A 24,506-nucleotide genomic window follows, 5' to 3' on the forward strand; every position below is an offset into this window, starting at 1 on the left:
TTTCCCCAGCAAGGACCACTTTACCCCCCCAGCACTGCGTTTGGAGGGTGACCCCAGGAGGTACGGGGCGGGGACCGTATGTCCCAGAACGTTCCCCCAGGGAAGCTTTGCCTTAGTGTGGCCTTGAGGGCCTTAGCAGTGCAATGAGGAGACAGATGGAATGCGCAGCCCCATCTTTTGAGGAGACCTCTGCCCGGAGTGAGGTTAGTCATGCTTCTGGCACATGGACGAGTGTCCCTCTGTATGCTGGGGTGGGGCTGCTTCAACAGCAAGCTTGCCCTCAGCCTTCGGGAGCAATTCCGTTTTGATCTGCAGCTGGAACACAGGGTCCTTTTCTGTGAAGCTTTATTCTAATGTCTTATAATTTCAAAGGTCCTGGCGTTCTGGAGGCCAGGGCGGGTCTCATGTCTGTGGCTTTCTCTTTCAGGCCACCAAAAAGGGTTTTGTAGTCAGGCCAAGCCTGAGAGCATTAATTATCCACCACTGGCTTTCATCTTTGTGGCCGCTGTGCTCTAGAGACCTCAAAATGCCTCTCTAGAGCCTGAAGGTGGGCTGACCCCTCAGAGCTGCCATGTGTCCTGGAACCACCAACAGTCCTTGGCCCGGACTCAGTCATTCAAGCTACTGAGGTACAGTCTTGCTGACGCCAAAAAGCCAGCTCCAGGACCATGCCCCAGAGCATGTTTGCTCATCACCCTGGGACCAGCCCAGGAGGGTTGTTTCTGAAGCTGGTTTCCTCCCCAGCTGGTGTTCTTGGAGAGAAGAACTTAGTCTCTGCACAATGGCACCTGGTCTGTCATTGGTTCAGGGATGGAGTGTTTGTAGGTCATAAAGAAGCTCATTTAAAGTCACACTATTGTTGCAAACACACAGTACACACATACATGTAGGGGAAACACCCATACACAAAATAAGTAAGGGGGGTGCTGGCAGGTCACCTGGTAAGAACACTGGATGTCCTTCCAGGGGACCTGAGTTCAGTTCTCAGCACCCACCTGGCAACTAACAGCAGTCTACAATTCAAGTTTCAGGGGATCCAATGCCCTCTTTTCTGGCCTCCAAGGACACTGCATGCATATGGTGCACAGCCACACATGCAGGCAAAACACCCATATACTTAAAAGAAAAACAGGTCGTGCTATCTCAGGCTGTGGTGTGGCATGATGGCAAAGCACTTGCTTGGCACATGCAAGGCTCTGGGCTCCATCCACAGCAGTACATGAAGCAGTGATCCGGGGTGGCACATGCCTGTAGTCATATTTGGAAAGTGGAGGCAGGAGGGCCAGAAGTTCAAGGTCACATCCTCAGTTCTAGTTCTAGTTTGAAGCCTCCCTGAGCTACATGAGACCCTGTTTCAAAAACAAAATAAAAAATAGTTAATAGTGTGTCACTGCATTGTGTAAGACTTCCAAGGTTGTGCAACCATCCCCACTACCTATTTTCTTCACAATTCCATCCCCAGAAGAAACTATCTGCATTGGAATTCCCCCTCTCTGGTTGCTCACACCCCAGTCCACCTTCTGTTCCCACAGACTTACTTACCTCCACTGGATTCCCCACAAGTAGGAGCCAGAGATGGCCAGTTACCTAGTAGCAGAAGCATTTTTTTAAGGTGGGTAAGGTTTTGAGACAGGGTTTCTCTGTGTATCCCTGGCCTGGAACTTGCTGTGTGGATCAAGCTGGCCTCAAACTCAGAGATCCACCTGCCTCTGCCTCCCGAGTGCTAGGACTAAAGGCATGGGCCACCATGTCCGGCTGTGCAGCAGCATCTTAACAGATGCCTACTGTGCCGTTTCTGAGGTGGTTACTGCTGCCTTGCATCACGGAAGGGTCACAGGCAGCATGGGGCTGTGATTGCCTCCAGTACAGGGCCAATGGTTATAGGCTGTTCCCCAGAAACTTCAGGGGTCTGGCCCCAACAGATACCTAATGAGTGCGTATGGTTGTGGGATGAATGAAGTGACAAGTCCCAGGCTTAAATGGGTTCCTCTTCACTTGAAAGGATAGCAGCCCTGCCCTGCCTTAAACTGAACTCCATGCTTCTCTCCTGGCCATTTCCAAAGAGTTGTTTGGGCTTCTGATAACCGTTTGGGATATTGCTGGCCTCTCCCCTCAGTAGCCCAGTCTGGACATAGGGAGCATGGCGGAGCTGCAGCGCTATGGCAAGCTGTCTGGAGCACACATCTGCCCTGTGTTGTTTCCCAATCTTCTGTTTCTGGATTCTTCCCGTCTTCCAACATCTGTCCCCATTGACTAGTGACATTTCCCAGACAGCACAGCAAGCCAGCTTCCCTCTGTTCCTGGGTGCTCTCTTCTGGCACATTTGCCTGTGGGGTATAGCCTGTCCTTACTGGGACTCCACAATCTGTCTCCTGTTGACAGTCATCTGTCACTGATTGCCTATGGGCATCTTCTGCATCCTGGCTACTCCCAGGACTTTCTGGAAGCAGGGCTGAGAATGGAGACCAAGATTTGGGGAACAGAGTCCCCCTTCCCAGCTTTAGGCTCTGCTCCCCACTCAGACCTGACGCCTTTGCTCCAGGAGCCTAGCCTCCAGCTCCTGTAGAGCTTCAGGAGCACACAAGGAAGGGACCCTTGCTGTCAGCTTGTCCTCAAAGCCACTACCAGGCCTGTCAAAGCATTGCAGACGTCCCTCTTCCACTTCCCTTCTCTACACACAGAGACTCCCCTACCCTGTTTCTTTCCTGCTTTTGTTGAAATAGAAGCAGGAAGACGCTCATCCTGTGTCGAGGGACAGAAAACGCCTCGGCAAACTGAGGGGTGCTGCAGGCTTCCTAACCAGTCAGAGCCTCATCAGGTTTTCCTCCATGATGATTTGAGTCATGAGCAGCAAGTGTCTGGATAGCAGATGGCATGGGACCTTGGCTGCTGCTGCTCGTAAGTAGTGCTTGGCTCCCACCCTTCCTGTCTGGGTACCCTGTGTCTGCCCTGATCAACAAGGAGACACTGACTGGGCCTTCAAGCGCCCTGTAGCTCACTCTGCTATCTGGGCCCCACAGTGCCCATCACATAGCCCAGCCTGCACCTCCTCTGGTGGAGAAGTCCAGCAGAGTCCCAAGAAGTAGTATGAGCAAAGATGAGCTGTCTACACATAAAATGAGACCAGAAATCAGGGTTGGCAGGTGGCATAGAGCCTTGCTCCCTCTTAAGACTCTGGGAAGGGTCTTTCCAGAGTTGGCCCCAGATGACCTTGACTTGTGCATGTATTACTCTAATACCTACTTCCATCTTGATGGGCCACTGCCTCCCTGCCCCTCTACCCTGCTTCCCTCCCTGTCCCCCTTTGTGGACAGGGTTTTACTGTGTAGCTCAGGATAACCACAAACGGATAATCCTCCTGCCTCAGCCTCCCAAGCACTGGTATTCCAGGTGTGGGAGACCACACCCAACTTGTTCTCTTTTTAAGGATACCACTCTAAATGCAGATGTCCTCAAGATCCTAACTGACCACTGGAACTAAAGGAGTAGCCCAGATGGTCAGGGGCAGGCAGCAAGAGCGGTCCTCAGAGTCTACATGTGTGAAAAGCAACTTAGAACTTCATGTCTGGCCTGTGTCGAGCACTAGTGAGAAAATGAAAGCATTGTTGAGATCCAGGAATAGAAAAACATACCTATAGTCCCAGCAATTAGAGACTGAGGTAAGAAGATTAATCTTAGACTATACATCAACCCTGTCTAGAAACAAAACATGTTCCTGAGGTGGACAGTGATGGCTACACAATGTGAGTACACTTTATGCCACTGAACGGGCTCTTGAGGATGAGTGGATGGGATGCTACAGTGCAAGGCTAGCCAAGCAGAACTGAACACACACCTGCTCTTGCATGATATGGGATGGGTAAAAGATGCCAGTCTCCTGGTTGAAGGTGCAGCAGCTACTGGGTATCCTGCCTGAGGCTCTACGGAGAACCAGGTAAAGGGCACATGGAGCTTTATACATACCACAGCATGTGGATCTGCAGAAACCTCAAAAGGAAGAGTTTAGTGAGCAGCTCTGGAAGAGGGCCCAGCTGCAGTGGTCACCTGGTCTTCAGCTGTGCTCAGAACTGTTTGCTGAGAGGATGAGCCTGGGAGGCAGTCCAGGGATAGAAGCTGCTCGCAGCCACTGCCTTCCTAGTGTCTGATGGGATGGTCCGGCAGCTGCTATCCTCCACGAAGACACCTGCCCTCGTGGTGGCACTCCCTGGTAAGGAGCCTCATTTGTGCAAGCCATGGGGCCATAGAGGAGTGGGTGGAGCTCACAGTCGGTAAGGGGTGTTGAGCCTAGGTTATGGAACTGGAGAAAGTCCGTGGATCCTCCTTCTCATTATTGTGTCTCCCTTTTATGATGTGAATGTGAAATGTCTCTTTAAAGCACTGGGGGACATTTGAAGTTATACATGGCTGCAGCCTTCTTTTCTATCTGCTTCCTGGCTACTAAAAATGACACTCCTTAATGCTGTCTGCCCAGCTGTAAGGTGGAGTGAGTGCACACTAAGCCTTCGGAACAGTTCAGTCCTTCCTCCCTCTGGTCGCTTTTCTCAGCTGTTTTCTTAGAGTGACACCAATGCAACTCGTACAAGAAACTGGTCCCAGAGAAGTGAGGTCGTTACTGTGACCACCCAGCCTGTAAGCGCTCAGAGCAACTGGTCTATAGGAAGAGTTTGGAAGTTTGGAGGTGTGGGCTAGAGAAGCCCTCGGATGGAATAAGGTGGGCTCGTCTTGTTCCCTTTTGTTGAAACAGGGTCTCTCTCTGTGGCCCAGGCTGATTTTATATTGCAGCAATCCTCCTGCCTCCTCCTCCCAAGTGCTGGGATTAAAAGAGTAAACCACTGGGTCAGTAATTACTGGGTCAGTAATCTCAGTTTGTTTATTGGAGGCAGAGTCTCACCATGTAGCCTTGATGACTTGGAATTCACTATGTAGACGAGGCTGGCTTCAAACTTAGAGAGATCGTCCGGCCTCTGTCTCCTCTCTATGGATTATAGTTGTACAGCACCGCCAAGCTCTGTGAGTTCATCTTCTACCACGCCATTCTGGTGGGAGCTCCCAGGAGCAGAATGATGATAGGAAGTGGGTAGAAAAGATTATACTGATGATATTTCAGGGAGAGATGGAGACTACAGGGTTTGCACAAGACGTCATTCACATATATTCTGGACAGGAATTCACCTACGTTATGCCATGCCCTGAGACTTTATGTGAGGGTGAATTTTAAAATAAAGGACTAGTTAATCAAATCTCAGCCTTCAGGGTTGTGGTGTGAATATTGCTGGCTACTTTTAGCCATGTTTACATCAAAAATTTGGGGCTGAGTATGGTGACCTCAGCATTTGGGAGACTGAGGCAGAAGGGTGTCATGAGTTTGAGATAAGCCTGAGCTACAGAGGAAGGCCCTGTCTAAAGGAGAAAACAGCCTAAGAACCAAAGTCCTGCAAGGAGGCAATAGGTAAAGCTGTGAATGTGAAGCCTAAATTAGAGCCGAGCCCCCAGGATTTTGGAGATGCCAGAAATACAGACTGTCTGCTAAAGAAAGCCACTGGCAATGAGTCGGACCAGCCCAAGAGAGGCCATGTGAGTTGCAAAGAGAGCCCAAGCATAGCTGTGCAAGCCCATTGTAGCTCATGTCAAGGCACCTCATGCCCCAGATGCCAGTGGGTTTAGGTCTTCCTTTATTCTCTTTGCTTGCTTGCTTGCTTCCTTTATTTCTTTGTTGGTTTATTTATTTATTTGTATTTTTTGGGACAGGTAGCCCAGGCTGTCCAGAAACTCACTATAGCCTAGGCTAGCCTCAGACCTAAGGTCTGCCTTAGACTACCTTCTCCCACCAAGTGCTAGGATTACAGGCATAAGCCACACCTGGCTGCCCTTCTTCGTTTCCTTTTGTTGTGTGACAGAGCCCCAAGTGTCCAAAGCTGCCTTCAACACACTCTGCAGTCAAAGATGACCCTGAAGTTCTGCACCTCCTGCCTCTACCTCCCAGGTGACGACTCAGTGGTCATCTAAAGCAGGATGCTGTGGCTCCACAGCACTAAATGTAAGGAAGGACTGGTTCTGAGGGGAAGAACGCCGCTCCTGAGCAGGGCCTATCAGGCTGGGCTCACGAGAGGCACAAGAAGGTAGCCCTGGGTGCTAAACAACTGGAGAAGTAATCACAGAAGGAGCCAGCTGTGGCCCAGCCTCTTACCAGCTGTGAGATGTTAACCACCTAACCCCTGTGCCTCAGCTTCCACATCTGTAAAATGAGAATAATAGAAGTCACTCTATTTGAGAACTAGAGGTAAAGAAAAGAACTCAGAGTATGGCCTGGAGCATGGTGTAACTGCCCAAAGGTGTCCTTGGCTTCATTATGGTCTGGTCACAGTCCATGATGACCCTTTCAGGTACAGGGAGGTTTCCCTGGCCTCTACACAGCCAAAGCCTCTTCTAGGGTCCCTTGTGTCTCCACCCCAGTTGTGGTCATCAATGTGCCATAAGGCTTGGACATCAGATGTCCCTCTGTCCTTATTGGACCCCAGGGAAAGAAAGGGCTCTTTGGTCCTGGGGCTGAGGGACCTACTAGAGCCACACAGCTAGGAAACAGCCAGTCTGGACTAGACTCCCCATCCTACCATTCCTGATCCTGCGCTTGCCCCACTGTGGAGTTGAGACAGAGAAGCAGTGGGAAGGTGGCCCCTCCAGGTACAGACAGTGCCCCCCAAACCAGTCCCCACCCCCTGAAGTTTGTCTTCCTGCAGGGAGGTGGGACCCAAGCACTTGATGCCAGGTTAGGGTGGCACTACCCACTGACAGCAGGTGCGGGCACTGCCAGCGGAAGAGCAGTTGTGGTAATGACAGAGGCCTCCAGAAACCCAAGAGCCACTTCCTGCTGACGGGTGGTGGAAGGGCCAGGGGCAGCAGGGGAGCCCTGCCAGGATGCATGTTTGAGTGATGCTGGTGCCTAGCTACCCCAAACCAAGCTGCTGCACCCAAGCTGCAGAGGAGCAGAGTCTAGGACCCCCCAACACCCACCCGACCTGGATGCTCATACATGCTGGCATGGTCAGGCAGAGGACTGGGTATTCCCTAAGATGGCTAGGTTTTACTTTTAGACTCAACACAGACCTGCTGAGGAGACGGGCAACTCTTGGCCTCAAAGTCCTGGTGTCCCTTTGAAGCACACTCCTCTGCCACCTGGGCTACTGAGCCTTGACTCCACTGTTCCTCTCTTCTTCCCCACACCACCGACTCATCTGCTGCTTAGGGAAGGCAGGGGCTGCTTTCCTGACCTCTTGTCTCAGCACAGTGGAGGGCATACAGTGAGTGCCCAGCAAGTGTTTTTTGTTTGTTTGTTTGTTTGTTTGTTTGTTTGGGGGTGGGGTTTGAGACAGGGTTTCTCTGTGTAGTCCTGGCCATCTTGGAACTCACTCTGTAGACCAGGCTGGCCTCGAACTCAGAAATTCATCTGCCTCTGCTTCCTGAGTGCTGGAATTAAAGGTGTGTACCACCACCACCCAACTCAGCAAGTGTTTTGAGGGCTGGAGGGGTAACTCAGCTGGTGAGTGTTTGCTTGATATGCTTGAGGCTCTGGGCTCCATTCCCAGTGCCACATAAAACCACATGTGGTGGTTCATGCTTAGAATCCTATCACCAGAAGGTAGAGGCAGGAGGATCAGAAGTTCAAGGTCATCCTTGACTACATAATGAATGGGAAGCCAGCCTGAGCTACATGAAACCCCATCTCAAAATCTCAATAACAAATTCTTTGTGTTAAGATCAACAGAATCTTTCTCAAACACCCTGCTTTCTTTCCCATCCTGGGATAACCCCTGCGAGCCACCACACTCAGATGATAGGAGCTTGGATGCTGTCCTCCAGAAGGACAGAGTCCTGCAGAAGGATCCAGCTCAGACACTGCCATCCCATGGTATCTAAAGCACAGTAACTGCTCAGTGAGGAAGCGATGGAGTGGAAGGAATGTAGGTTCCGCATCAGGCTTGGCTTCAGAGGCTGGCTTCTTGCCAACTGCCGATGTGTGACATAGGGAGCATCTTCAGAATGAAGACTGTGCACAGTACTGAGGGGGCTCTATGAGGACACAGGTGCTTACCTTGGCTAGCACACAGCACGAGCACCATTAACTGTTGGTGAAAGGTTCCACACACCCTGAAACCTATCCAAAAGCACTGAGATAGGATGGAGAAGAGAGAGGTGGTCACCAATCATGTGACTTTTATATAACAGGACTCTGGAAGCATTGCCAAGGAGACCCCAGCTATCCCCACTCACAGCCCTGGCTCTGGGTCATTTCTCCTTTTGTGGAGGAGGGGACTAGGTTTACCTGATGGGGCCCCCAGTAGCTTAGGCTCTTCATTTAGTCTGGGAAGGTCCCCAGGTAGTATGTGTCAGGACCTTTCCTCGTGGGGCATCTTCAGAGTCAGTGTCAAGGGTGAAGAGATGACGAACATGTGCAGCCAGTGTCAGCACCCAGGGGACCCTGCTGGTGTCAGCCCCGCTCCTCCAGGTGGCCCTCAGCCTGGTCATGGCCCTGACTTATAACCCAAGTAGATGTCTGTCCCCCTATTGGATAGCTGGTCTTCCTCCCAGACTCAGGGCAACTATGATCTTGTACTGCTTATCCCAGGGGTCCTCTCCCTCTGGCTCAGGGCCCACATCTGTGCTGCTCTGCTGGCAACCTAGCTCCCTGGCACCAGGACACAGTAGGTGCTCAGTAAACAGCAGCTGCACTGCTGGGCTCCAGCAGAGCTCGGTGTCCTCCAGGCTAGGACTGTGAGAGCAGCTGGAATTGCAGAAGCCCTCCGCCTGTTTGTTTGCTGCAGACTCGGGACCAATAGACTCCGTGTCTTTCTTCTCTCCTCCTCCGTCCTCACACAGCGACTCCGGGAGCGGCAGTTCCCAGAGATTGAAGGCAAAATTGCTTGAAAGCCTGTGCTTTTATCCTCCAATTTGTAGCCATTTAGTAGGGCCGGGTGGAGGGGCAGCTTGGGCGCTGGCTGTGCTGAAAGTGCCCGTCGCTGGAGAGAGCAGTCCTTTGTCCTTCCCCAGATCACTCCTGGCTTTGGGGACAGACACCCGCCGGGAGGCCAGGCCCAGTGAAGGGTGAGGGAGCTAGTGCCAGCCTGCTGGGGGAGCCACAAAACCTCTCGGCTCTCAGGGACAAGATGGGGAAGTGCTGAGCAACGAAGGTGGCATCCGCTCTTGCCACTCCCAACCTCTCAGGACAGGGCCCAGGTGGGCCAGTGAGGCGGAGAAGGCGGTGACTACAAAGGAAGGTCCAGAACCCCAGGCTCACTATGTACTCTAGCGACTGAGGAGGAGCCTGAGTGATTTGACTGAGGAAGAAGGTCCTGCTTGAGCCCAGAGGATCTCCCTCAATTCTGGAGAGAAAGACAGAAGAGGGGAGGGTCTGCCCTTTGGGAGTTGTCAAGCAGTTGGGAAAGACAAGTGCAGGTGCAGCTGCAGGGAGGGCACATCTGGACACAGGAAAGGTGCAGCTGCAGGGAGGGCACATCTGGACACAAGAAAGGTGCAAAGCTTCATGGCTGCTTCCTCTGTGTGGCCCTGAGCTGCCATGGAGCTTTGCTTGGGTGTGGCATCCCTCACTACAGTGATGACCCCATGGTGCCTGGCCGTGAGGCTATGGTGACAAGTTCCCTCCCTGCTCAGAGGAGGAAAGGTGAAGTCTCTGAAGATCGAGGTCGTGGTGAGGTAACAGGAGGGCCAGGCTGTCCTGTTCCGGGTGGTAAGGCTAGTCATAAGGCTGTCCACTGAAGGCAGCATCACTCACCTTCCATCCTGTCTTCCTCCTACTGTGCCCAGCCTTCAACCACAGCCCACTGCCAGATCTTTGCCGGGATGGTGCCTCTGCATCTCTCAGTCCCTTCAAGGCCGGTTGCAGTCCTTGTGACCCCGGAAGTGCTCTCTGGTCTCACCAGCCCTTTTGCTACCACTTTCCTGAGCTTCTCTTGAAGCACGAGGCATGGTTAAGGCTCTTCCTGGGGCCTGTGTCTTGCCAGCACACAGCCAGGCTACCAGCCTGTAAGGTCAAAGCCATGACAATGAATGATTTCTGGCAAGAAAGCTGAGCAACTATCTTGGAACAGACTGGCTACACTGATGGATTCTGAAGGCACATGTGAGCCATTCCAGTACCATGCCACCCACCTGGAAAAGGGGCAGAAGCTGGGTCTCTGCCCCTACAGGCCCTTGAGTTTTGTGATAGGGCACCGCTGGGAAGAGTCCTTTGTGGGAACCAAACCCTGGGACGACAGCCTGGCTTTTCTCCCACCTAGTTCCCCAGTTGGAATACCAAGGTCACATTCTTGTCTCCATGGGGCCTCCAGTTGGAACCCTGAACAATAGCTACTCCCACAAAGTCCTCAAAAGTCAGCACCAATAAAAAAATACACTTTATTGTGTCTTCACATTGGCAGAGGCAGCAACACCAGGGCACAAAGACAGCAGAGCATGCAGAGGCCTGAGGTGGGCACACGGGACAAGGCAAAGCGGTCCTCCCAGGTATCCCCAGCCTGCTCTTCTGCTGACTCCCCTATACGCCTCAGGACCCCCGGGGCAGTCAAGAAGCTCTCTACCCAACAACCCCTGCACCCACCCACCCCCAATTCTGATTGCACAGATGGGCAAGCAGGGCAGGCTTGGCCAGCAGAGCAGGCATCCCTGCCAGTGGGGCCATCGTCCCAAGCCTGGGGGTGGGGCGGGCAGAAGCAGCTGGCTCGGCGGCTCAGCCGGAAGCTGCAGCACTGAGGGAGGAGGGCGTGGGAGCCCACACCTGCCAATCCAGCCCCAAGCTCCTCGGCAATTTTGTCTCTCTTGATTAAACATCCAAGGAACATCAAGTTCACAGACGTGTTTTCTTCTCTTCCATCTTCCTTGAAAACATCCAGAATGGAAAAGCAGAGAAAGGCTTCAGGGTTCCTGGGGCACTTGACACTTTGTCGGGCAAAGAGTTGAAGGGATAAGGTTAAAGGAACTAGGCTCTGGGCTTAAGCAAGAGACAAAGGCAGCAAAGGGCATCATCCCCAGGTTGTCTGGGAGAGGGAAGAGTTGCAGTGTGTGGTGGGTGTGCGGCAGTTGTGTGCACATGCAGGGCACACTGCTGGGGCAGGAGCCTGGAGCACACACCAAGGTTTGCATTAGAGAGGACACCAGCCACTAAGTGTGCACTGCGCTGTCTGTGGAGGTGGGATGCATGCCTGGGACTCCTGGATTGTCTCTTCTGGGGTGATGGAGAATGTGGCGGCAGAGCCAGCCAGCATGCTCCAGTTCCGCCAGTGAGGGCCCCTAGCCAGCCTGCCAGGCTGCCCCACTGCAGGGCTGATGATCTAAGAGGCTATCATGGCGTTTAGAGCGGCCATGGACAAGGCAGGGCCCACACCTGGGGCTGCCCATGAAACAAATACAAGGGTACAGCCGCACAGGAGCAGGGCAGCTGCTCACTTCCAGCACTGCTCCAGGGAGCCATGGGGCTGGACCTTGAGCTTCTGGGGACAGAGGAGCTTGGTGAAGGCTCTGCGGAAGCTGTAGTGGCACAGCGGGTAGAGGACAGGGTTGACAGCTGAGTTGGCCCACAGAAGCCAGAAGGACGTCTCGTACCAGTAGTCGGGGATGCAGTGGCCATGGCAAGCAGCTCGGATGATCATTAGGAGTGTATACGGAGCCCAGCAGAGCCCAAAGATGCTCACAATGATGGCAAGAGACTTGGCCACCTTCTTGTCCCGTGACAGCCGAAAGCGCTGGGTGATGCTCTGGGACACCATCTTCATGCGCTTCTCCAGGGATGCTGAAGACGCTGATGGCTTGGAGCCCCTTTTGAGTGAGCGTGGCCTCTCAGTGCCCCTCGAGGAGCTGCCGGAGCTGGAGGTGGGCGAGGCAGCAGCGCCCCCACCACTGCCACCCCCGAGAGCAGCCTCCCCAGCCTCAACACCAGGGCCTGCCTCACCCACCCCATACCTGTGCAGCGGCATGGCCTCCCCATGCCCTTTTGGCCAGCAGCCCCAGCAGCTGGGGGGAGCAGGAGGTGGCGAGGGCTGGGCGTCAGGTGGGGGTTCTGGACCAGCCTCACGGGCCCCGTCAAGCCGGAGGCGGGTGCGCCTCTGGATGTTCAGGTAGATGCTGAGGTTGAAGAAGGTTACACTGAGGAAAGGTGTGAAGAACTCCAGAGTGGAGGCCGTGATGAGGAAGTACCAGTTGTAGAAGAACTCTGCATAGCAGTGGCCCTCGGGGATGGAGCTGCCACCCGACAGGTACTCCCAACTCAGGATGGCAGGCCCATACAGCAGGAAGGCCAGCACCCACACCAGCGCCATCTTCTGCACTGCCCGCCGTGTGTCCCCCTGCTGGGCCCGGTAGGAGACCTGCGGGAGGATGTACACATCAAGAGGTCAGGAACATCGGGCTGGAAGCTGGGCACACTCTCTGGGCCTCCGTGTCTGCCATGGGCAAGGTGCCGTGTTCCTTCTCTCCATAAGCCCTCCCCTGGCCGAGGCTCCGACACTCCCCCAGAGCCTCCCAGCCTCCCACAACCAACCAGAATCTTGCCTCTTTACCATCCCCCACCAGCGACAAGCTCCATGGGGTCCTGCCTTTGGCTACTGCATCACTAGCACCCAGATTAGCATTTACCACACCCAGGAGCCACACACAACTGTTTCTGATTCTTGCTTCTCACAAGGGCCAGAGCCATCTTCAGTGTCTAGCTGTGCTGGAGGGGAAAGGCCTTTGCCCTGTCTCTTTCTCCAGTACTGGAGCGGGGAGTACAGAGGGAACCCACTGCTGGCCCACTGCTGGAGACCCCCCCCCCCCGACACACACACACAAGAATTAAGAACCCTGTCTCCTCTTCTAGAAGGAGAATGCCTAGGAAAGGTAAGAAGGTGGGGCCATTTCGTCTTTTCCAAGACACAGCACGTCTAACCTCCAAGTGCAACCAGTAAACAAGGGGTAGGGTGCAGGAGGGGCAAGGATCCTGCTATGGAGCCTCAGTGGGAAAGCTGGAAGAAGTGTCCTTGATAGCCACCTTGGGAAGCACAAGACCAACAATCAGAGCTTGTGCTAACCACAGGTCTAGGGCACACCTGCCACATGCCAGCTCTATACTGGGGCACCCATCACAATAGCCCTGTGATTGCACCACTCTCTCGGTGGTTCAAGGGATGGAAGGGACCTAGGGAGGTTCAAGAGGGCTCCATGCTGGTACTCTTTGCAAGCCGATCCTCAGGATGCCCCCTGATAAAGCCTGAGGTGAGGGAGCCATCAAGGAGAGAAGGTGAAGCAAGAGCTGCTGGGGCCCCGTTCCACACCACTGGAGCTTGTGCAGCTAGGAGCTGTGGCCGGCCTTCCTGGGGCTATGTGCGTACACCTCCGTGTGCAGAAAAGTGGGGAGGACGAAGACCCTCTTTCCGTTCCAGGGGTCCCAGACCTGCCCAGGATAGGGGCTGTGCACTGACGCCCCTTCCTGCAAGACTGTGGGGTTCCAAGCTAACCTCCTGTCCCGTGCTCCAACTATTGGCAGTTAATGGTCACTGAAAGTGGCTTACGTGTCAAAAGGGAGCATCTGCCTGCAGCCATTCCCTGTCCAGTGCCCCCAACACGCAGAGTAAATGCCAATTCCCACATCCCAGAACTCACAGCTCGAGTGACTGACAGGAATCGGTCGTAGCTGATCAGCACGATGTTGAAGACGGAGGAGGCACACAGCAGATAGTCTACCACCAGCCACAGCTTGCAGAGGCCCCGGCCAAAGGTCCAGCGCCCCGTCAGCACATAGGGGACATACAATGGGATGCAGAAGGCACCTAGAGGAGAGCAGCTGTGGTGGGACCATGGCTCAGGACTTGGGGTCAGACCGCCCGACCACATGGAGAGAGGGCAAAACCTGGCCCTCATAGGGTAGCCGCCTCTCTAGGACCAGCAATCCTATTTACCCTGTTCCCCCACAACTGAGCAACTGCCAGCCTCCAGCCTCCACAAAATCTCCAGACCACCGATGTCTCCTGGACCTGGAGGCAGGAGGAAGGACCTCCACTTAAGGACTTCTGGACCCAGAACCTGGGCTTCTGCCAACCCTACCAACCGCCAAAAGGAGGACAAGAGGGTATATGTCCTCCCTGGCTGTCTGGTACTGGAGCCAATCATCCATCCCTACCCTGGCTGTTGGACCGCCTCCCTTCTCAGCTTAAAAACCGAGAAAGCTTTTCTCTTGGCTTAAAAGGTTCTTGGCTGCAGCCGCGCCAGCCGCTCTCGCCGCCCAAACCGGCTTCCAGCGTCTGGGAGACGCAGCAGCTCGCAGCCCCAACAGGTGTCTGGCGCTCCGGGCCCCCACCGCGTGCCCCGCTCCCCCTCCCCCAGTCGGGAGCAGAGCTTGGACACGTGAGAACGATCTCCTCAGAGCATTTCCTTCATCTCACCCCCGCCTTCCCCCACGGTCCCCTTCCCCAGCACAGCTCCCCAAATACCCCTTCCATGTCCCCTCCCCCCAGCGTCCTCACAGAAGCCTGAGTCCGGCGCCGCTGCCTTTGTTTGGTTCGGCGCAGGAGCCAGCGCTGCACCCGCGGTTGCTGCGCCTTGCGCCTGGTTGAGCTCCCGCCGACTGGGGCAGCCTCCCCAGGGACCTTCCTACCCAGGCCCTGTCCTGTGCCCCGGAAGGCGAAGAACTTCACCCGCGCCTACCACCCTAAGGTTTCTAGAGGTTCCCTCCCCAGGCCCGGACCCTAAGAAGCCACCCCAGGTCGGAGCGCCAAGCCCCATTGCCCAGCCCGGGCTCCGCGCCCCTGGACTCTGGCAGCGGACGGGGTCTGGGGGCTTTACCCACGAGGAAGTCGGAGATGGCGAGGTTGAGCAGAAAGAAGTTGTTCTGGGTGCGGAGGCTCGAATCCGCCACGAAGGCGAGCATGACCAGAGCGTTGCCCAGCACTGTGGCCACGATGAGCAGCGCCATGAGCGCAGCCAGGACAGCGGTCCAGGCAGCGGAGAAGCTGCGCGCCCCGCCTGTGGCCGCCGCCTCACCGGCCAGAGCGCCCGACGCGTTCAGCAGCCCGTCGGGCGGCGCGCGCTCCATGGCCCAGCAGGCTCACACCGCTCAGGGACACAGGGCAGGGTGCGGGCCGAAAGAAGGGCAGCCGGGTGGGGCCCCTGCTCGGGAGCCTAGTCTTTGCCTGCTCTTCACCCAGCCCGGTGTTCCGGGGGGTGCCCGGAGCATGGTCCGCGGGGCCGGGTATGAGAGCCTAGGTTGGAGTCCCGGAGGGCGGTGCAGAGGGGGCTGGGGTCGGAATCTGAGTCGAGTGGGGCGGGCGGCGCGGCTGCTGCAGCAAGAGCAAAGCCGAGCTCCAGCCGCCCGGGGAGCGTCGGTGCACCCCGAGCTTAGCGCGCAGCCGAGTGCGCCCCGCGCCCGGCCCGCCGCCCCCCGCGCCCCGCGCAGAGCCCCCGCCATTGGCTGGCGCCCTCGCCCCGCCTCCGTCCCGCCTCCGCCCCGCCCGGCGCGGGCAGCACCACGGACAGCGCCGCGTGCCCGCCGGCCGACTAGAGACCCTGCCCAGGTGCTCACGGTGGCTGGCGGAGAGCCCGGCCGGGTCACTAACCAACCACAGGGTTGGAGACCCTGTCTGAGGTCGCACCTAGAAGCTGGTCCCTTGGCTATCCGTCCATCCTCGTGCCCTCGGCACTGGTGATCCCTGCTCAACCCTTGTCCGTAGCCCCTGAGCTTGTGAGGTTCCGGGACAGGGCGCGGGTGGGGTGGGGAAAGGGCTGCACCCCAGCTCTGGGGAACTTACGCCCCAGGGTTCCTTCTCGCATATTGCTTTGAGCAAGTAGGATTCTGGGGGTAAGAAATGTCCAAAGAAGTATTGGGGAGGGGTCTCTGAAAGAGTCGCCCGGGACAGAGGTTCTCTCCAGCCTCTTATGCACAGAACTGTGGGTCTCAGTCTCCACGTGGTTAGACAGAGCTCAGAACAGGGTCCAGGGTGACCTGCAAGGCGCACACAGATGTGGAGTTACATAAGGGAAAAAACGAGCCTGAGCGGACCCAGCCCAGAGCTGAGCACGTTCACACAGGACTCGGCAGCCCTGGGTGGAGGGGCGACCCACAAAGCAGCGTGGTTCGGGCCACCAATGCCTCTGAGACAGCTCAGTATGGTGGTCATTGCTGCAGTGGACAAGTGAGGTCACTGAGTTCTAGGTGCAGTCAGGGTGGTGGCAGCTGCGTTAGTGCCTACGGGAGGGGGAGGAGGAGGGCCGGCCCCCTCCTCTGACACAGATACTGGAGGTCAAGGACAGAGTTAGCAGGCTCCCTGCAGACAGACAGACACACCCACGCTCTGACACACAGACAGCTATAGTCAGGAAAACAGCTACCCAGCATCGGGCTGGGACCCACGAATAGTCAGACATCAGACAGCAGACAGGGAACAGTGCCCGAGGGAGAGGGAAGCAGCGACTGTCCTCTGTCACCAGCGGCACACATCAGTGGATGCCTCAAAGCGGACAGAACTGCAGGCTGTGTGAGTGTGGGGGAGGGGGACCCCAGGCACTGCTCCAAGCACCCCACACTGACAGTCAGCTGCTGGTCATGTGGGAACCTGCCCCTCCCCCCAACCAAAGTGGTCCTCTGAAAACTTGGGGCAGTAGGGACAGGCATTCTTTTGTTCTAGCCTCAGGGCTGCTACCTACCCCAGGAGCCCCTACCCCAGGCCCACAGTCTCACCCAAGAAGCTTCTGTGGGGGAGGGGTGGATTCCAACATACCTCTCCAGAAACCCCTCCCTGATCTGCTCTTAGGAGCCTCTAGGCTCCCCTCCGCACCACACTGACTTCTCCAGAAGCTGTGCTGGGTTCAGGCACCTAACTAGTGGCCAAAGTAGAATGTGTCCTGGAAATGGGTGAGAAGCTCCAGCTGACCTCGTGGGCACCTCAAGCATGCCCTTCAAGCCCTCTTGTGGCCTGAAGTGCTGCTGGACAGAGCTCAGTTTCAGTCCTACCCAGCACCTCCCCAAAGTTCTGCTCTTCCAACTACCTCTGACAAAGTGAGTCAAACTGGACATGTTCAGAATTCGCAGAGTCCTCAGGAGACAGAGTTAGAGGGAGTTTAGAGGTACCCCTAGATGACATTTACTGGCTGGAGCTTCAATGTCCCCATCTTGACACAGGATTGAGGGAGATAGCCAATACAAGTTTGTAAAAATTCTTGTAAAGTCTTAGCCAATCCCAGCCCCACTCTGAACTACTCTAGGTATTGGTCATCACTCTGACCTGGCCCACCAATCACGAGTGGAGGTTGGGACCCTTTGAAGAACTCAGGACTGGGTAACATGGAGACCCACTCTTCACAAGCTGCTCCTGTCCAGGCCTCCATAGATATTTCGACTTGCTGCCCACCCCCAGGGAACCACCTGGGACAAAGGGCATTTCCCTGCTGGCCAGCCGCTGGGTGGACACAGTTCAGCCCCACTGCCCCACAGCTGTCTATGGTGCTGGCGTAATGGGATGGTCAGCACAAACGGAGAGCAGGTGAAATGCCCATGTTCTACAGGCCAGCTCCCTGCACCCTCACAGGAACTCTGAGGATGCCAAGCTCCATAAGGACACCTAGCCAAGGTCACTTCAGACCCTAGCGTTGAAGGTTCAGCAGTGTTATCTTGGGGGAAGCTACCCCACCTCTCAGAGCCTGGAAATCTTTCTCCAAAAATGGAGGCCAGAAACAGCAGGTAGGAGGATGAGTTAGCCCAGAGGTTTGATAAGGACACTGGCTGATGGTGATGTGTGCCCCCTATAGGCCAGACTCACTGCTTGCATGCATGACCTCATTAGTCCCCAGACACCCCATGTCAGTGTTTCTCAACCTGTGGGTCGTGACCCCTCTGCATTGCATATCAGATATTTATGTTATGATTCATAACAGTAGCAAAATTACAGTTATAAAGTAGCAACAAAATAATTTTATGGTTGGAGGTCACCACAACAAGAGGAACTGTATTAAAGGGTCGCAGCGTTAGGAAGGTTGAGAGCCTCTGCTCTATGTGGAGTCACCTGTGTAGGGCCACACAGACCTAGAGTTCACCCTCTCAAGGGCCATAGTTCTGGTTCAGCACAGAGATGGAGGGTCCTGAGGCCAGCAGAGACACCAGTGTGGAGGGCACACAGGCACAGGACCTTAGCTGGCCCTGATTGGATCAAGGCAATGCATAAATAGGGAAGGTCACTATGTGGCACCCTACCCTGGTGGATTCTCTCAGGGAGAGCCTTGTATAGATAAAGAAACACAAGACCAGAGGCAATGCCCAGTGTCCTGGTGAGCCAAGAACCTTGGAGAGAAAGGCCTGTTGATGGGGACAGAGAGTCTTGATCCAGGACCATGTGGATGCATGTGAGATGAACATGACAGTTTGTGTATCATGTGCAGACATCCACCCGAGTGTACCCTGTGACTGGCATGTTAGTGAAATGCACTGTCCACATTGGAGGCTCATGGGAGCCCAAAAGCTCTAATCCCATCTGCTGAACACTTGTTCCTGCTACTTTTGAGTGCCTGGCCATGGACCCATCCCAGGAGCAAATGCCAAAGAAACAGCCCTTCAAGGAGCACACCTGGCAATGAGCTAACCTTGTGGCCTCCTTCTCCTGGTTCAGGTTACCCTTACTTACCCATTCAGCCTATGGCACCATGTAACAGCTTTCAGAGTCTCCATTATGGGCACATGTACCCACATATGCAGCATCTGGTTAAGATACCAGTTCTCAGTAAAAGAGGACAAGAGTGGTCCAAAACCAGGTACCCACATCCTGAAGGAGCAGCTGCATCCTATGCTGCAGGGACAGCCTCCTGCAGCCACACAGGCTGGGGACAATGGCCTATAAAGATAGATGCTGTCCTGCCAGGCATATACTATGAATCAGAGGCATTTCTGTGGTGCTTCATCTGCAGAGGACAGGCACAAGTGTCTAGGAGCTAGAGTTGGTGGCAAAAAAAAAAAAAAAAAAAAAAAAAAAAAAAAGCCATCCCTACTACCCCTTTCAAGTAACCCACCAGGGAGTATATTGTTCTTCTTGAGGCTCCTGGGGACCAGGGACCAGCAGCTAAGGACATCAGGGAGGCGTGAGTAGCTCTGACCAGGACCTGTATATGTGATAGCTGTAGAAGATGGGGACTGGAGCATGGGACAGAGAGAGGAAGGGACCCGGAGAGGCCAGGGACCTGCTCTCCTGCTTCTGCCCAAGTCACTTTCATAGGTCACTCTCTTCACCTTCAGCCCTACCATAGCTGGTGAGGCCCATGTTGACTAGGGCCAGATTCTGATTTTTAAAGGGATTTCCCACTGAGGAGGGTTCATTAGGTCACAGACAGAGAAAAGAGAGGGGGAAACAGGTTTGGGAACGTGGACAGTGGCAGAAAAGGGCGGCCTAGTCTAACACAGCCAGGAAGCCAGAGAGGCTGAGGCACAGAAAGGCAGCTGGGAGGGCTTCTGAAGGAACGTAGAGAGGCTTCTTGTGCTGGGATAGGATGCTGATGTGTCCTCCAGGAAGAGGATTTGAGAGGCATCTTAGAAGGTCCCCAGCCACAGTGGGGTTAACTGGGCAGGAGGAGGGTGGAAGCCGAGAGCCAGCTGGAGGCAGTTGTATAATGAAGTCCAAGTGGGGGACCTGAGGACTCGGGATGTCTTTCAAGGATGGCATAAGCTGTGGTAGGGAAGGGGAAGAGAAGTCCTGCCTATCTCCAGAGTTTAGGGCTCAAGTACTGCACAGGGCAGTGTTTGCAGCCATGACATAGAGCAGGGTGAAGACGCTGGGTGTTGGGTTTTGAATGTTCCAAGATTGAATTGCAGTCACACTCAAGAGGATAGATACAATGCATTAACTGGGGACTAGAAGAGTAGCTTTGGGCTGAAGAAGCCCATTGCAGGCCACAGCCTCAGCTTAGCTAGTGCCGACCTCTGGTGCTGTCCCAGGAGGCCTTCTGCCTCCAGCTTTTTTCTCACTGCCAGAAAAGACCTTTCTCCCTTGAACTAAGGGTAAGCCTGGTGCCACTGCCTGCAGAGCTCTGTCCCTGCTGTGCGTGGACAAGGCTCACTAATGAGAAATAATGAGGGAACAGGGGCCACCAAGGGCTAGTTGCAGGGCAGCCGTCTAGCTTGTAGTGGCCAAGGAGCTTGTCAGGGTCTGGTCCCTCACTACATTACTTCCTCAGTGGAAATGCTGTCTGCTCTCTCCTGCAGGAGCTCATTTGAATATGGGAATGCAGATTTTTCTTTTTTTGTTCCATGTCCCCCACAACCCCCCCATCCCGTGACATTCTGAGCCAGCTCCGGGTGCATCCTGATGAGCTCAGGGCCCAAATGTGATAAAAATGGTGTCTGAGGCCATGATTTAGAACAAATGCAGGGTCTGACTCCCCTTGTCTCCTTGACTTTGGGACCAGGTGTCAGGAAGGAGAAAGGGGAAGGGAGTTAGAGTTGCTATGTAGCCAAATACGACAAAACCCAACTCAAGGAACCTCTAAAGAAGGACATGGTTGTTGTTCCTTAGGGCTCAAAAGTCCAGGGAAGGCGAGATTCAGGAACAGTAGCATCAGGGTGCTCAGAGAACAGCTTCCTTCCAGTTTGACCCTGAGATCTCCCCTTGCAGCAACCACCTTAGAGTCTGCCACGTGGGTCTGTCTCTGACAACCGTGGCAGCTGCTCTGGCAATGGTGTGGGTCCACATAACCTGAGCTCCATAATAACCACGGAGAAGAGAGGAGGGGAGTGTTGGCAGGCATTGCTGCAGTCATCCCTGCCGCTGCCCCTGGGGTCCCCAGCCAACCAAGTAGCCTGTGCTGGTGGTGTCCAAGGAGCCCACACACCGTCCTGTGGAGACATGACCTAGCCAGAAGAGGGGCTGTAGGAGGGAACATGAGGGCTGCTGGGCCAACTCTCTGAGAACCTGTGTCTGCTCTGCCCATAGGGCTGAGTGAGCCATGGGGTGAGAGAGAGAGAGAGAGAGTGAGTGAGACATCAGTCTGCCGATGTCACATCTGCCAGTGAGGCTGCTGGAGAGGCTGTTGTAGCATAACAGAGGACAGTGTCTTGGAAGGCCACTTGCTCCCTGAGGTGCCGCCACAGTCCACACGGGTACCCGTGGAATCTGGATGGGTGATGAGCACCTGCAGCTGGTTTAACTCAGGCCTGGCACCTGTGGGCGTCTTGTCCTCGAGGTGCTAAGTCTAAGACGACTGCAACAGGAAAGCCAGAGAGAAGTGAGGAAGCTGCTCTCTCTCAAAGTCCCTCCAAGGCCCCCAGGTGGGGTGGGGGTTGGTGTGGGGCTCTATGATGGGATGGAGCCAAGCCCAAGGCCAGAAGCCTCTATCTACCCTTTCCCTTGGAGTGCTTGGTGGAGCCTCTCATGGCTGTGACTTGGCAGCAGAGGTCCAGCCTCCCCACTCAGCCTAGCTCCCACCCCTTCGTGTGCCGCTGCTCTTCTGGGACCACTGGACTAGAGCTGTTCCAAGCAGCTGTGAATGGTGAGTGTCACACAATGGAGTACTGCTGGGCCAACTCTCTGACTACTTCGTCCCCAGAGATGGGGACAGGTGCTATCATGGAGGGCCTTGCTCTGGAGAGAGAGGAGGCACAGCCCTTGTACTCTGTTCAACCCAGCCTGTCCTCACAGTGTCCTCTCCCAGCAGCCTCCCTGGCACCCACATTGGGCCCCTCCACGCCCTTGGTCTGATTCCTGCTAGGGAAGCCTGAGTAGTCCTCTATCTGGATTCTTTTTTGCGGGGAGGGGTTGATGTAGGGATTCTCTGTGTAGCCATAGCTATCTGGGACTCACTCTGTAGACCAGGCTGGCCTCAAACTCAGATCCACCTGCCTCTGCCACCACGGTGCTGGGATTAAAGGCGTGCGCCATTATGCCCGGCCTCTGTCTGGACTCTTGACCTGTGCCAGCCTGTGGCTGGCCACCTGCTGTCTGCCCTGGAAAAATGCCACCTTTTCTGTAAAGATCCTGGCTCCATATTCTGTTCATTTGATTGCTGTCATGGTCTTGTCCAGCCTGAGTGCTCCCCCTGGTCTGACCATCTCCTGGTGTCTCTGGGTTCCTGCCCTCTGCTCTACTACAGTCACTACACAGGTGACAACACCATGACTAGCCCTGGTGACAATTGCCTCCGATGTAGACCCCAGTCCGATGGTCAAGTAGGGAGCCAATCATATTAGGCTACTCCATGTGACCAACCACTGCCTCGAGCTCAGCACCTAAGGTCATGGGGAGGACTAGGCATTCCTCTGTCTAGTCTCCCCTTGTCCTGTGTGGGGATAGCTGCTGAACTGGCTCGCTGGGGTTGTTGTGGAGTCTCACTGCTGGACAGAAGGGCACCCCACCCAGCTGGGGCATGGGTCCTAGGTGCCTACATCTTCCCATGCCCCATCAGAAGCCCCCTCTCAGTCATATACCTTCAGGCTCAGCCAACCTGCACCCCAGAGGGTGCCCTCAGGGTAGGGTTCCCCACTGTGCTGTGTTGTTCTCTAAGCCTGAGACCTATGATCACGGTGGTGCCTGCACATTTGTGAATATGCCCAGTCCCCACAGAATTATGTGGACTCCTTGACCCCTCTTAGAGTCCTGAACCCTCCCTGCAGTTCTCAGAAACACAGACTTTGGAAAAGGAAGGTGAGTGCATGTTGGTTTAGAGCTGCTTGGAAGACCCTGCCCCCTGTGAAGCGGCTCTGTTTACTCCTGATGTCCCCTGGGAGTCCAGGGCAGGACTGTGAATGAAATTAATGAAGGCAAGTCCTTGAATCCTTGAGGGAGGAAGGATAGGGCCAGGGAAGGCTCCCAAGGAGCAGAATAAGGTGTGTGTGTTTGTGTGTGTGTGTGTGTGTGTGTGTGTGTGTGTGTGTGTGTGTGTGTGTGTGTGTTTACGAACCTGTGAATGTGTGTATTTGTATGTGTGCCTGCGAGTGTGTGTTTATGTGTGTAAGATGACAACAGGATGAGATTGGGCCACCAGGAAGAAGCTGATCCACCCTATAGAGACAAATCAGTATCAGAAACATGTCCTATATCCATAAAGGCCTAGGATGGCTGGGTGGGTATCTGAGACCCTTGTTGACACCTGCATCCCACGCATTCATTCATTTACCTGATAGGCTCACAACACACAGAGTCTGAATATAACAGGAAATCAGAGAATAAGCTGTCCCCAAAGGCCCCCCAGACTCGTCAAGGACAGCAGGGCTGAGGCGCTGGTGGCAGTCTGGGCTTCGTAGTGGGGAGTGACACAGAGTACTTACTGATAAGGCTGTAGTTCTACAGAAATCAGCCTGGTGGCGCTAGTGCTTACCTGTTCCAGCTGGGACAACAGCAGTCTGTAGAAAGTGGCAGTGTTAGGACTGAGAACGGACACAAGACTAGCCTCAGCTCTGACCAAAGCCCATCCAGCACAGACCATTAGGTCCCTGAGTCTCTGGGGATTGTGTCTGTGCCCTAGGTGCCTAGGTGCTGTCCCCACCTAGCTTCCAGCCTGCCATTCCCTCTGGTTCCTGAATTCTCCCCCACCCCCTCCGGATCTTGGCCTGGGTGCACTTCCTTTGTCACAACGCAACCAGCTTTCCTTTTGGATGTGCCTGGCTCACTTTCAGAACCAGGAGGCTCTCTTGGCTTTATTGGCCCTAATTTATGAGCTAACACACACACCACACACCACACACCACACACACACACACACACACACACACACACACACACACACCTGACACAAATACACTCTATATACCCAGGGCCCTTAGAGTCGGTCTTGAGTGGATCACCTGTGTGGGACTCTGGTTTTTGTTTTGTATGGAGACAGGATCTCATTCTCTATATGTAGACCAGGCTGGCCTTTAATTCACAGAGCTCCACCTGCCTGTGCCTCCCCAAGTGCTGGGACTAAAGGTGTGCATGGCCACTACCAACTTGTGTGGCATTTTGAAGGGGTATCCCAGCCTAGAGTGCCCAGTGGAGACAGTTGGTCATTCCATCCACCCTACAGGCATGGTCAGCTTTAGGAGCCTCACTGCTACCTATGTCCCCTTGGTCCTGCTCTCCTGGTGAGCCTCTCCCCTCAAGTGTGGTGTCTTCAGGCTCAGATCCCAACTCACAGTCCAGGGGTAGGTAAAAGGCCTGTCCTCAGCTCTGCATATGACTGTCATGTGCACCTGAGGAGCCAAGGTAGTTCCTAGATGGATCCTGTACAGATAGCCAAGTGATATCTGAAAGGTTTTCACACCCCTTCCCAAGCCCCAGGGAAGTGGAAACACACCGAGCAGATGGCAGAGGGAAGACTCACATGGGCTTGGGCTCTTCCTACCTGGGTTGTCTGTGTGGATCTACTTGTACCATCTCCTCTTGTCAATGGGACTATTTCTTGATCCTTTACTGTGTGCAGCTGGGCCAAGGGCTCAGAAGGCCAGGCTGCTTTTGAGGCCAGGGTGTTGGGGAAGCCCTGAGTTAGCTCTGCCTCCCAGGAGTGTCCTGGGGGAG

General features: G+C 54.8%; 1 protein-coding gene across 4 annotated transcripts; it reads right to left on the reverse strand.

Annotated features, from left to right (window-relative positions):
• Positions 1–10,386: 10,386 nt before the first annotated feature.
• Positions 10,387–15,198, reverse strand: Hrh3 (histamine receptor H3). Of its 4 annotated transcripts, XM_076571330.1 has the most exons (5): positions 14,827–15,198; positions 13,648–13,814; positions 11,971–12,374; positions 11,614–11,826; positions 10,387–10,950 (listed from the first exon to the last, which is right to left on the reverse strand). In XM_076571330.1, the coding sequence occupies exons 1-5, from the start codon at positions 15,074–15,076 to the stop codon at positions 10,422–10,424; spliced, it is 1,563 nt and encodes a 520-aa protein (XP_076427445.1). In that variant the 5' UTR covers positions 15,077–15,198; the 3' UTR covers positions 10,387–10,421. The 4 variants fall into 4 exon arrangements, with proteins under 4 accessions (XP_076427445.1, XP_076427444.1, XP_006976107.1 ...); XM_076571329.1 differs by having other exon boundaries at positions 11,614–12,374; XM_006976045.4 differs by lacking the exon at positions 10,387–10,950 and having other exon boundaries at positions 11,346–12,374.
• Between the last annotated feature and the right edge of the window lie 9,308 nt (positions 15,199–24,506).

This window comes from Peromyscus maniculatus, chromosome 4, assembly GCF_049852395.1.
Source record: "Peromyscus maniculatus bairdii isolate BWxNUB_F1_BW_parent chromosome 4, HU_Pman_BW_mat_3.1, whole genome shotgun sequence".
Taxonomy (NCBI): domain Eukaryota; kingdom Metazoa; phylum Chordata; class Mammalia; order Rodentia; family Cricetidae; genus Peromyscus; species Peromyscus maniculatus.